The sequence below is a fragment of the Stegodyphus dumicola genome, chromosome X2 (assembly GCF_044657685.1).
Source record: "Stegodyphus dumicola isolate Sdum_Otavi_A_Nest chromosome X2, ASM4465768v1".
Classification (NCBI taxonomy): domain Eukaryota; kingdom Metazoa; phylum Arthropoda; class Arachnida; order Araneae; family Eresidae; genus Stegodyphus; species Stegodyphus dumicola.
The window spans coordinates 111210064-111223555 of record NC_140781.1 but is presented as its reverse complement, the minus strand read 5'-3'; the positions used below and the strand labels follow the sequence as shown (position 1 = coordinate 111223555).

The window sequence follows — 13492 nt, the reverse complement described above, 5'->3', positions numbered from 1 at the left end:
TATATGCATTCACCCAGACATATCCGCTATGTTACCAATCATGAGGATTATATTAATCCTAAGACTAAATACACTAGTGGGAAAAAATTAAGAAACTTTTCTGATTTTGGCAGTAATTCTGCAAAAAAATCAACCCGGAGACATAAAATTCATTTTGTATAGACACATTGTAGCACTTATAAGATGAGAAAAGTATAGTAGTAAAAAATATAATAGGACTCATGCAGTACGGAACGAATAGAAAAAGGTTTTATTGACAGAATGGCGTTGAAACAAACTGTCTGGCCAAGAGGGAGAAAACAAAAGCCTTTGTATATAAAAGAATATGACCTCCCCTAACTGCAATGGTTGCGTTGCACCATCCGTGGATATTTAACAGCAGGTTATCTAGCAGTTCTTGCGGTAAGAGTCCTCGTTCTTCAAATTATCTGGAGTCCTCTGGAGGGTAAGATCGTGTCATCAGCAGTCTCCTTAAAGTATCCCGCATTTATTCAACGAGATTTTAATCAAGGGAGCATGCTGGTCAATCCATTATGTAGATATCTTCACTTTCCAGGAGCTACTCAACGTCATGAGTCCTGAGTGGCCGTGCATTTTAATCCATAAAAACAAAGTCGAGATCAATGGAATCCGGGAAAGATGCACATTGGGAAGGATGGCTTCACAGTAATGATCTTCGGTAAGTGAGCTTCTTACTGAAACGTGGAATTCTATCCGTCCGTTCATCGTAATGCTCCTCCATACAAGCATGCAAGGGCCACCCCAGCGGTGTGTTTGTCTGATATTATTGGAATAAAAGAGTATTCCTACCTCTCCCTGCATATCAACTGGTCCCGAGAATCGTTTGTCAGACTAAACCAATTTTCATCGGTAAAGGGGACGTGACTCCATTGATAAGATGTTCGTATTCTCTACACAACTGTGGACAGTGCCGCCGATGGGCTGTTGTCAGTGATATGCAGCATTCAGGACGGCGGGCAAACGGGCCAGATATGCGATGCCGCCTGCCTACAGTAAACCGGAACACGTTGTCTGGTTGCCACATGCAACTTCTGAGCAATGTTTCCCGTTGCCTGGTTTCGATATTTTTTCGCCTAATGGGCGATATATCGGTCATAAATTTCCGTTGTTTATCTTAGGCTGCTATCATACGTCGTTTTGTTTCGGAAGAACAACTGTTTGGAACAATTCTTCTGCTTTGTCACAACAGCCAATCACCATACATCGCTTTGGGGTTAACACAGGGGGAAACTGGTTCGTCATTACAAACAAGCTAATAATCATTCGAAGCTGATAGCTGATTGGTTGAAAACGAACAACTTGCAATATTTTTGGAAAGGCAGGAAAAAAAACGCACATCTTTCTTTCAATACTAAACCAGGCAGAGAAATTGTCCGAAACAGTTGTTCGTGTGAAACAAACGCCGTGTGATATGGGCCTTATCGAACCACAAGCAACCTTTTTTGCAGATTTAACTGTCTTTTGAAAGGCTTTTTCTAATTCACGACGTAACACTTTTATCAGTTGCAAACACTTGTGCTACGTCAAGCTACGCCCCTCCTCAAGCTTGGCAATTACTCTACCACATGTAAAGGCGTCTTGAAATTTTCTTGTAGCCATCGTGCAAGTGCAATCTCACTTTCAATTTTCAGAAGAATGCCTGGAAATTCGCGTTTCTTCATTCTTTCTAGTTTGCCTTGAACTGCCCCCACTGACTCCTCGTGTTTTGAAGTCTCCGACACACATTCTGATATCATGATGCTGATATTTGCGTATGGATCACCTTTCTACTGATCTGGCGTTTCACTGTACTGATAGCGAAGAGCCCTTTTCAATAACTTATGGCTGAATGTTGAAAAATGGATTTGTTGCTTAAGTTTCGATCAATAGTGTAGTGCCGGAGTATAGTAGCATAACGAATTATCGCATTTCCATGAGCATGGTCTAGAAGTGTTTGTTATTAGCACTTCCAAATAGGGTTTGGAGAGTCCATTGTTCGTATTCCGGAGAGAGGATTGCTGATGTCACCTGACTTCCTGCTTCGAAAACATGATAGTCTTCGTAAATATAGATCCGCTTTTGACCGCTTTCACAACCTATATCTTTCGAGAAAAATGTTCTAGTAAATTTCTGTAAGTACCTTCATATACTTTGCACTGTACCTCCTGTAGCATGGTGAACAGTTTCATGTTAGTTTTTAGAGAAGTTGGTCCGGCTCACAAGCAGCTCAAATCATATCAGAGGTGCTCAAAGAGAACGGAATATCCAGGACTAAAGAGAAGGGCTAGCTCATAGAGCGTTTCCCCGTGAAACATGCAGTGAGGAGTGATGACGTAGCAATGATGCCACCGAGCGCGGAGATGCAATTGACAACATAGAAATTAGCGTTTTAAATTTGAAGAACCAGCGTTTAAAATGAGCTGTGTGTGAAAGATAGCTATAATTTGGAAGAGACAATGTTACTGCAGTGTGTATTTTACACTGAACATTACAAAATTTAATAGTTCTTACTCAATTTTAAAATAATAGATAAAGTGCGCTACTCTTAGCATAAAGTTCCTGTTTTTATTTGCAGGGATTTTTTTTCTTTAAATGCCTGTTTGTTTCTAATCATTTCTTTATCTGCATGTTAACTAAGAGAACTGTACTACTGCTTCTAAGATAACTATAATAACAGCTATTTAAAATTAATCAAAAAAACAACCTTAAATTGGCATAGTTTTAAACATGTATGGTTATATATGGCAAAATTTCTGCTAATCTAAGTTTGAGTTTCAGCCTAATTGTAAATTTTACATTGGCATATTTTTATCCCGATTCAATATAATAGCATATATTTTTTTAAAAATAATTTTGTAACTTAGGCTTACATCAATATTTCATTTAAATAAATACATGTAAGATTCTTATCTTAATTTAGACAAAAGAACTTTACTCACAGTACCTAAAATAATTATTTAATTTTTCAAAAGTGGGGGTTAGGGGGCAGGTCTTCTTATGCCAATTACTTTAATATCATACTTTATATATATTTTATCTAGAATGCTAAGCTAACACAAAATCGAATCAATAATAACAGAGGATACAATAAAAATAACTGTAACAATAACTTAACAGAATTAGTTCTCATTTGAAATATGCTTTACGCTATTAACTTCTAAAATGCCATCTAGAAATATTTCAAATCAAAACATATTGTATATGCTTACTTGTACAGTCGCAATGCAACTACAAGTTGTTGAAACATTATTTATTGGCTGCCACATTCGAAGCAATCCATTTTTTTGCCCTTTGGGTTGCTTTTCTTTGGGAAAAAACATATGCATTTCTATTTAAGAAACGTATTCTAATAAAAGTTCTCATTCTGCAAAATAAACGAATTGCTTCTCTGTTAACTTCAGGATAATATTTCTCCAGTTTATTAATTAAAGAGCCAATTACATGCTTCCCTTTATAGTAAGTTGTACCATGAACTGCACAAAATACGTTTTCGAACTCATAAACTGTATTCATCCATGAATGAGAAGGTGTAGTCAAACCTCCTAAGGACAATAATTTTATCCATTCTGAATTAAATATTGGTTCATCAGCACTATTTTTAGATATTGTTCCCAATGATGGGTCTTTGTCTCGCACACGATAGGCAATATAACCTGCAACATATGTTAATGCTTCTTTTTCGGCTGTCGAAAATTGTCTGTCGGAATTCAATTCTAATTCCCATGCCATAGGAGAAGGTTCCTCTATGAAATCCAAATCCAAATCATCAATAGTATTTAATGGAAAGCATCTTCCTCCTCAGTTTTCAAAGCCCCTTCAAGTATTTCGGATGTTAAATATGAATCAATATTTCTGCTTTCTTTAGTCATGCATACTTTTGAAGATAAATTTGGCAGCTTATTAGCGAGTATTAATTGCTTTAAGCGGCGTATAACTTCACTAGGTGATGGATGGTCATTAAACCTACCAAGCCCTCGAATCTGACTAAAGAGCCTTTCAAGTGCATCCTGAGTTAATCTAGAGGTTAAAATATATTTAGCATCATACGATGATTTCAAATCCTGGTGTAGGCCAAAAAGAGAATTTATTGAAATTATTATTCCTTTTTGGAAAGGCAGTAAGTTGGCTTTTCCCTGAACTCTTAATCCACCAATGACTTTCTACATTAATTCCAAAACTTGAATTTGTTTTTCATGATGTTCATTTAATCCAAATGTTGCTTTAAGTATTTTATCTGAAGGAGGGTATGTTCTCGTACTATTCATAATATCGAAAAAATTGTCGATTAACTCAAAGAAGTCGGATGCTTTTTTATCTCCTGTGAGGTGGAGTATACCTTTTGCTGTACTTCTTGAAAATAATGTTTTCGCTGGAGCGACTTTTTGTCTCTCGTTTCCCTTGACCATTAAATAATTTGGTTTTAGTTTGTGACACAATTTAATTTCTCCTGAATCTTTATTTAAAACCTCTTTAATAATATCAACATTTAAAACAGTTCCATCTTCTAAAACAAATCCTTTATCTAAAAAGTGGTTTCTCAGTAATTTGAGGCAGTGCGCTAAATCTGCAGAAACCCATATTTTTTTCGTTTGGAATACTGTATTTGGAAACTGAGAACTATTAATCGAAATCTGTAACTCTTTCCACAAAGTAGTAGATCCTCCTAAATCAGACACTATTGCTTTCACTTCTACTCCAGATGATTGAATATGTCTTATGAGTGAAAAAAGAAGTTCTTTCTTCATTGGAGTGTTAAAATCAAAAAATATTGGTTGTTTCCACTGCGAAATGAGACCTCTGATTAAAACAAACTGCACTTTTTGAAAAAGACCGAGAATTTGGTCCAGTTTAGAGTCATAGCAGAGTTTAGAATCTATGTGCATTTCGTCGAAACTGAGAACGCATATTTTTTCTACAGAATTCAAATATTGGCATCTTTCCTTCATTACAGCAAGAACATCACTCTGAATTCCTGGACTACATGAAAATTTAGCGCACTATCTCTTTAATGTGCTAGTGCTAGGTAAAGGAATTCCCATTTTTTCTTTCCAAAAATCGTAGCTTTTAGATGACAGAGCTCTTATGACAATGCAACGTGAAATATCTTCACTAGTCCACCTGATTTTTTCCTTCTTTTCTAGCAATGCGTTAATCTGCGTCTTTGTAAAAATATGCTTTAGACGTTTTTCCAAATTCTCCGATCTGTTTTGTTTTTTCCTAAATTTCGCTGTTTGGGATTTTAATTTCTGAATTTCCGATACAAATTTCTTTCTAGATGTCGTCCACCTTCTTTGTCGCTGAGCAAACATTCTAAAATTTTTCTTTTCTCTATTTTTCAATATTTTATTACAATTTTCTAAGGATATTATTTTGTTCTTCAAATTATCAATACATTCTTGTTTATCTTTACACTTAGGGCACTCAGGGATATTGTCACATAGGGCATTGTCACTTGTGAGTTTTATTTCAAAATCATTCACATTTGATTTATTATTGTCAGCTTCAATTTCGTTCTCGGCCTCAAAATAAATTTTCTTTGGGCTTAATTCGTGTAGTCTTTCAAAAGCACTCTGCATTAGTTTTCTTTTCAAATGTCTCCGATTTCTTTGTGTTATTTCGTTTACTGCACACGATAAATTTACTTTCGGCACAGCATTGCATTTCAACAGTTTCTTTTGCGGCAATCCAAGCAAGCGATTTCTCATGTCATCTTCATAATCACTGCACAGAAAATGTTCGCTGCAAATTCTTGCGTTTTTCACATTAATAGAATCTTGTCTTCGACATTTATGTATCCATTCTTTCGTCAAAAGCAAATTATCCTTTGGGAAAGAATGAAATACAATATCTCTTTCTTTCGTATTTCTATAAGTGTTACGGCACGTTGCTACAGCACAAGAAGCCATATTACATAAAGGATACTTTAAATATAGAATTTAAAAGGAAAACTGACTAAAACTATATATATATATATATACACACACAAATTATTTTAAATATTTGCATTATTAGAAAACAAATATGTATGATTAACATTAATTTGGGATATGCGATCTCCAGAAAATCGTCTCGCAAATGAATGAAACTAAAGTTTTCAAGGCGCGAAATCAGAGCAGGTGCAACAGAGACACGTCAGATTACTTCTGGTTCCCCCCCCCTCCATGAGGCTCGCATCGGCGAGGAGTCGAACAAAGGAATGACCTAGCCCTTCTATTTATCCCTGGGAATATCGGGACGTTCCTTGAGTTAATTAACTCCCATTTTCTATAATATCTGAATTAAGATGTTTGCTTTATGAAAGGCTACGGAAACATGCTAAAAAAGAAATCGACCAGTCTCAGATAAACCAGTAGACCAAGAAAATGCCATGAAAAATGGAATCACAAGAGAATTCCTCCTACATCGGACTTCAGAGTGGGGACGATGCACTTCGATATGTAATGCGTCCATTAGCAATCGATCCTACCCAACTATGAGATCTCCATAAGGTATAGCTGGATTCTTAGCTCCATAAGATGGTAAAGCACCATCTTTGTTCTAGTATTTTCAAGCTAAAATCTTTAACAGAATTGTAGTCAACAGGCAGGGTTTCATTTTGTTATCATTAACTTATGTGTTGCATCTAACATATAGAATCCAAATTTAAACACACTGCGACGGAATGGTACAAGACATAGAGTAATTTTACGAAGCCAGTAACTACAGTTTCTAATGTCGTCTGACGAAAGCATCTATAATTCCGGTCTACCGTTTTCCCCAGATCGGGTTTGGAATTTTCTCTATTTTCATTTCACTAATGCACCCCTCACTGTTGTACGCCGTATATTAAACTTGTAAACTTGTCAAAAAACTCGCGGATAGAATTACTGAATCGGTTTCATGTCATGGAATTTCGCCCTGCTTGCATTGCATATTAATTTTAATAACAGTGTTTAGTGTACACACTTTCCGTTAGCTTGTAAGGATCCTAAGTTTTACTAACGTTTATTTTATCTTAAATCTTTACTATCACTTCTTATTTGCTACTTCCGGCCAGAATTAAAAGCTTTTAACTTATTTATGCAAATTTGTCTTGCTAACGCCAAGTACTTAAGTTGTGGCTTTTTGCCAAGCAAGAGAGAGGAAGGAGTTATTAGAAGCAGGCCGCTTGCCATAGTAGTTTTACTCGTTTGCTGGTTGCCTTCAAGGCCAGAGGTTTAATCCTCTTAATAATTTTAAACGTATCGTAGTTTTAGCAGCTCTCTGTACTACATACGGCTTTTTGTTAATTATCGGCCAATCTTAAAGTAGACACTTATATTAATCCAAAGTTAGTTTAGTTAGAGTTTCAGTTAATATTTTTATATTCTTACGTTCAGACCACAAGTGGTTGGTCTCTGTATTCCGAAGTCCGGAAATATCTGTAAAGATAGAAAAATAAAGGGTTTCGTATACCCTTCCTGTGTGTATTGTCTACTTCACAATTTATTGAACATAGCTTTAGTAAGCTCCCTGTTCCGAGTTAGGACAGTTAATGTTTCCAAAGCAAGTAAAGAGGAACACCAGTCCTGATAAGCTCATGTTCGTTTTTTTGAAACATGATGTTTATCAGTGATGATGGCTAGCCATCCATCTTAATATAACGAATTCAAAATGCAGTGTGATTAATAGATATCCTAAAATACAATTTAGGGGCGGATACATGAAAAAGAGAGTCTATAAGCTCTGACTCATTTATAAATATAAATATAATTATATTTCTATCTGTAAATAAAAGTGGTGAAATAAAATATTTCAGAAGGAAGCCCAACTTCAACGACTCTTCTTTTGCTGCTGTTGATGAAGATCATGAGCTAAAACAAAATATTAGTAAGTCATCAGTTCAATTTCCATTTTCACAGTTTTCAAATGCGTATGTAAATTTGAATGATATTAAAAGCTTGATTTCTAAATTTGATGGTAATCAGTATAATTCGGTTGACAAATTTATTGAAAACTTTGAGGATGTATCTAATTTGTTAAAACTAAATGAATTACAGAAACTGATATTCGTCAAAAGATCTTTAACTGGCAAAGCAAAATTATTTATTGAAAGTGAAACGAAAATTAATTCGTGGAATGCTCATAAGGGTCTATTAGTAAACGAATATGGTGTTCAGTATAACTCTGCTCAGTTACATGAATTATTATAAAACGTAAAATGCAGGAAAAAGAATCTCTATATGAATATGTTTTGGTAATTAAAAATATATGTTCCAAAGGTAATATTGAAACGCCGCTTTAATTTAATATGTTATTAATGGTACAAACGATTCTACATTTAATAAAGCTAGGCAGAATTTCAGGAAAAACTTAAGATATATGAAAACATTAAATTAGATAATGATAAAAACAAATCCGTTAAGCCTAATTCTAAAACCAGAGGCGACCATTTTGAAAGTAAAATAAAAACAAATATTCGTTGCTATAACTGCGGAAATCTTGGTCACGCGGAGAATTTCTGCAAAAATAAGAGCAAGGGAAAAAATGCTTTCTTTGTAATTTATTTGGACACGTAGCTGCAGGATGTACAAAAAATAAGACAAATGTAAACAATTTTGACGGAAAATATTTAAAAAGTAATTGGTTCACCTAATATTAATTCTTTCGACTTGATTTTGGTAATAATAAAGTAAAGCCTATTGGTTATTTCAAAGGTTCCATACGAATTGATGGTTGTGAAATTAAATCAAATATTTATGTTGTGCCTCAAGGAACAATGAAAGAAAATGCTGTTATTGGAAACGAATTGCTTTCGCAAATGGAAATTATTATAAACAAGAACGGCATATCTATGAAAGTAGTAGAAGATGAAAATGAAGACTAAAATGAATCAAATTTAATGTATATAAGTGTTGTTCAAGAAAATGGATTAGATAATTGTTCGGATATTAATAAAGCATGTAAGTCCAAAGTAAAACTCTTAATTGAAAATCATATTCCTAATAAAACTGAAAACCCTATAGAAGAAACAGATGCAGGTGAAGATGAATTAAAGGAAGAGGAGTCTCAGGAAGAAGAAAGTGATGTTAAAAGCGGGAAAGGAAAGTTGCAAAATGTAGAGAAACAGAAGAATCCCATTCCTAAAGGAAGAAGAAACATTCCACCTAAGAAAGTTCAGGAAATCAAAGAGAGCAATGAAAAAAATAATGATTTCATAAAACCCAATTCAGGGCCAAAACGTTCTAGAAAAAGAAAGAATTCAGAATCTGAGAAACTAGTTGAATATAATGCTGGTGAAACAGAAATATCAATAGTAAGAGTAAACAGCAAGGGAAACGTCAAGCTAAAGAACTGGATACTGGTACATCTGAATATCTTAAAGGAAGAGAAGCCAAAGGAAAATCTACTACTGATATTGAAATGCGTAGTATTTTAAAAGATGACCAACCTATTTCTTTGAGACCCAGACGTTTACCAATTATATGTAAAGAACAATTAAAATAAGAAAAATCTATTTTACAAATGAGTTTGGATGCTTCTGAACAACAAGTTAGATCTTTGGAAAGAAAACTTTCTGTATTAGGACAGAGTGTAGAAATGTTACTGAAACAACTATCAGAAGCCAAAAAGGAAGCAGAAACTACAAAATTTCAGATGAGCATCAAAGATAAAATCCTCTCTGAGCAAGAAAAAGAAGTTCAACATCTTAAACTGAAAATGAAAGAAAAGCTACCTTTTGAAAAAGAACACATGAGAAAAATTATGGAGAAGTGATTATTTGCGAAACAAGCAGAATTGAAAAGAAAAATATGCATTACTGATGAAAAATTTCGTCAGTTGCAAGAAATTCTTTATGCTGATGATTGGGAACATTGTGGAAACCTGTGGGATGGTGCTGCTGTTCCAACACTATCTAGTGTGACTTCAACTTACAAATCAACTAAACCTGAGACAAGGTTATATAAAAGACGTAAATCTTCCCTTGAAGAACCTTCTGTCCCAAAAAGAAGATTTCCTAAAGCATTATCAGCTGTTAATTTTATATCTGGAGTAAGCAAACAGAATGCTTTTAATTTTCAAGCAGATATTGATTATACTTGTGGAAAAGAAAACATTAAAGAAACAATTGATGCAAAAATTCAAATAGTTTTGAAACTTACCGAGAAAAAACATATAACCTTCGAAAACGTTCCCCAAAATGTTATAAAATTAATGATTTAGTAGCAATCAAAAGAACGCAATTTGGATCAAACGTTAAGTTAAAATCAAAGTATTTAGACCCGTATAAGATTATCAAAGTAAAGAATAATGACTTCTATGATGTTGTAAAAGAAGGAGATCATGAAGGGCCCACTAAAACAAGTGCATGCACTGAATACATAAAACCGTAGACTCAAGCAGAAGATGTATAAAATAATACTGATTATGACGTTTTAACCTGGAGTGATACAACTGATAACCGAACTGTGATTTTCACCTAATAATGACTTTTATTTCAGTTAATGTTATTTAAGATGAAATAAACTTTTCCAGAAATGTTAAAGATTGAAGATATTTTTCGATTTAGACGAAAGTTTTAGAGGAAATATAGAAGGGACTGTTGACGATGTTATTGTTGCAAAGATGAAGGATAATTAAGATGTTTCCTTTTAACTTGTCCTTAGCACACAATCTTCCCCTCTCCCTTCGTATTTCTTTTCAGGTTTCGGCTTATTCTTGATGATGGTTCTTTTACCGAAGACAACGATGATGTAAGATGACCAATGATTTATGATGTTAAGAGTAGAATAATGTCGTCGAGGTCGACGCATAGAAGGAAGGCCGAATGTGTGATTTTAAATCCATAGCTTATTATTTTTTCTTGCGCGCTGTCTAAGTTTTCGCTGTTAACTGCACGAGTGAAATTGATAGAACTCTCGCCACTTTGTTTTATGAGAGGAGATGCAAGATGATATAGATGTTGTATTAATAGATGTAAGACGTTATAGTTGTCATGCTAATAGATATAAGATGTTATAGATGTTGTATTAATAGATGAACTATATTATAGATGTATTAATGTTTTTTATTAAATGTGTTTTGTTTGAATATGAATTGTGATTTCGGAACTAAAGAACCCACATGTATTTATCATCTATCAACTTTAAATAGCAACAAAAATAAGGTGAATACGTGCAGTAACTTTATGTGATTGTGAAATAATAGTATACATAAAAACATTATTATGATAATTATTATGATTATCATAACATTATTATGATTATATAAACATTATTATGATAATAGGAGCTATACCGACATCAGTGAACCTTGAAAATAATGTCCTCTGAATGCCCTTGTCCGAGGCAATGCGGAAAGGCTTCTATAACACGTCTCAACATATCTTGAGGAATAGTATCGAATTACAGCTATACTTATCCTTGCTATTGCGATATCCTTTTGGAACGAAACTATATTCTCCAACTGTCTTGTCCACAATTCGGCCTATTTACACTGTTTCACTGCAATACCCATTGAATGTCTGTAACACAACTTGTTTGAAAGCAGGCTTCCACTGCTGTAAACCGCATCAGCCAACGATTCATGGTAGAATAAACTAATTTTCCAGATTCTAGGCATAAGGATTCCACGGACTACTGGCTACTGATTTACGGACTATATCTTTGGCTACACATAAGCACGAGCGTTGTGGCAGAGTTTCCAAACAAAAATAGTAAACATAATATACCCTACTTTGTACATACTTTTTATTTTACCGCGACGTTTTATTCAGAAATCAGGATAAATAAATAATAAATTTTATGACTTGGCAGTAGCAAAACTTGCGCTTATATCAAACTTATTTGGAACGTAAATGTTTCAGGTACTTTAATGTCAGAAATCATGCGCTTTAGAAGTCATAACATCTGAAATCGCATATATTGAACTTCACGCTTAAGAAAATGCCACCGCAGCTTACATTATAATATATGAGAGCATTTTATCACCTGTGACTTTATTTGCTGCCGAAGGAGTTTCTTCCGTGATGGATTCGGAAACAGATGATGAACGAGTTGTCAGATACTTCTCTTCAATTTTTTCAAGCATATCCCCACAAACTTCAAAACTTGGCGCCACAATAAAATCAATGAAACCTAATAAGGAAATACAAAAATATGAAATTAGAATTTATGGGCAATTATGAGCTGATTAATTATATTACATAACATGCGAATGAACTCAAATTTCTTTGAATTTTTTATTTGAATAATTGCTGTTGTAAAATTAAAGAACAAGAAGAACTGAAAAGTTGAATAATGTGACAGGTTAGAGGTCATTATTCATTCATCATTCAATTAACTGAATATTTATAAGAACAGGTTGAATAATGAGACATAATGTCATTGAAGATGAATTTTTTAGATTTTACTTGACAGCAATATCCATCATTTCTCTTGCTTATTGTGCTACATTTGACTCTTTGTCGAAATATATTATTGACATATCATAAATATAAGTTTCCTTTTTTAAGAATTTTGTAAACTTATTTCTGATATAGTCTTGAAAACTAAGAATTATTTTAGCTAGAACTGTGTAATGTCTTACTCAGTTTAAAGTTGGGAATTTAATTTTATCAAGCATTTAATATCATTCTTCTAGTTATCTAACTGAGAGTTCATATTTACGACTAAGTAAATTATTTGTGCTACGAAACTGACTGAGTTGGTAGTATGAACACAGAATTTTTAATTCCCTATGTAAATGGCAAAGTATCCCAGAATGCTTTTAATATTTAATGAGAAGTTGAGTAAACTCTTATAAAGATATTTCTTTGGAAGTTTATGCTTATTATGCTTGTAGATTCAAAACAGTAAAGAAATCGCCATTGATCTCTATGCGTTGATAGACATGCCTTAAAACGTTCTCTCATTAAATAAAAAAAGTTTTCTTCCTCCTTACTGGGTGTTTTTATGATGTAATTGGGAAGTAGGTCTAAGTAGTAATCGGAAGGTTCGGAGTTCGAGTCCGCCGAAGATATACTCATTTTGCTATTTCCTGCTTAAAAAAATCTGATAACTCTACAATTGACTTCATTCAATTCACTTTAATTTTTTTGTCATACGTTTACTTATTTTTGCACAAATTCCTTAAAAATGTTCTAAAACATGTTTAGTAGAATATCTAAACCGCAAAGACAACACAAAAATCAGTTTATTACATATATTCGTGCAACCATTAATATTTAAACTATCATTGAGATTCTATTCATTCTTCGATAAAGTACGGTTAATTAAAACCTCCGGTTACAATATTAACATAGTAAAACAGCAATAAAAGTATGGTTTAAGTTTTACTAAAAATATTCTATATAATATCTCTTCGAAGGGTTAAGAAATTTGTTTTTAATAAAAAGTAAATCTGTTTCAGTATTCCTAACATATTTGTCTATTTCGTTATGTTTGCACGTTTATTACATGGGGTATTATATAAGCACTGAATGCAGTGATGTACACTACTTATACATATAATATATATATATAAACGTATATAT

At 33.6% G+C, this 13492-nt stretch overlaps 1 protein-coding gene across 8 annotated transcripts in view; it reads right to left on the bottom strand.

Moving 5' to 3' along the window:
• The window catches only part of LOC118191362 (dual specificity calcium/calmodulin-dependent 3',5'-cyclic nucleotide phosphodiesterase 1-like), a 264033-nt gene that overhangs the window by 9531 nt on the left and 241010 nt on the right, over positions 1-13492 (bottom strand). For all 8 annotated transcript variants that reach the window (XR_015039257.1, XR_015039258.1, XR_015039259.1 and 5 more), the window contains one exon: positions 11949-12095. Coding sequence is in view for 5 of the 8 variants with exons in the window: in XM_085810066.1 (XP_085666192.1) it covers positions 11949-12095 (147 nt within the window). In the remaining 3 variants the exon portion in view is untranslated. The remainder of the gene's footprint in view (positions 1-11948; positions 12096-13492) is intronic.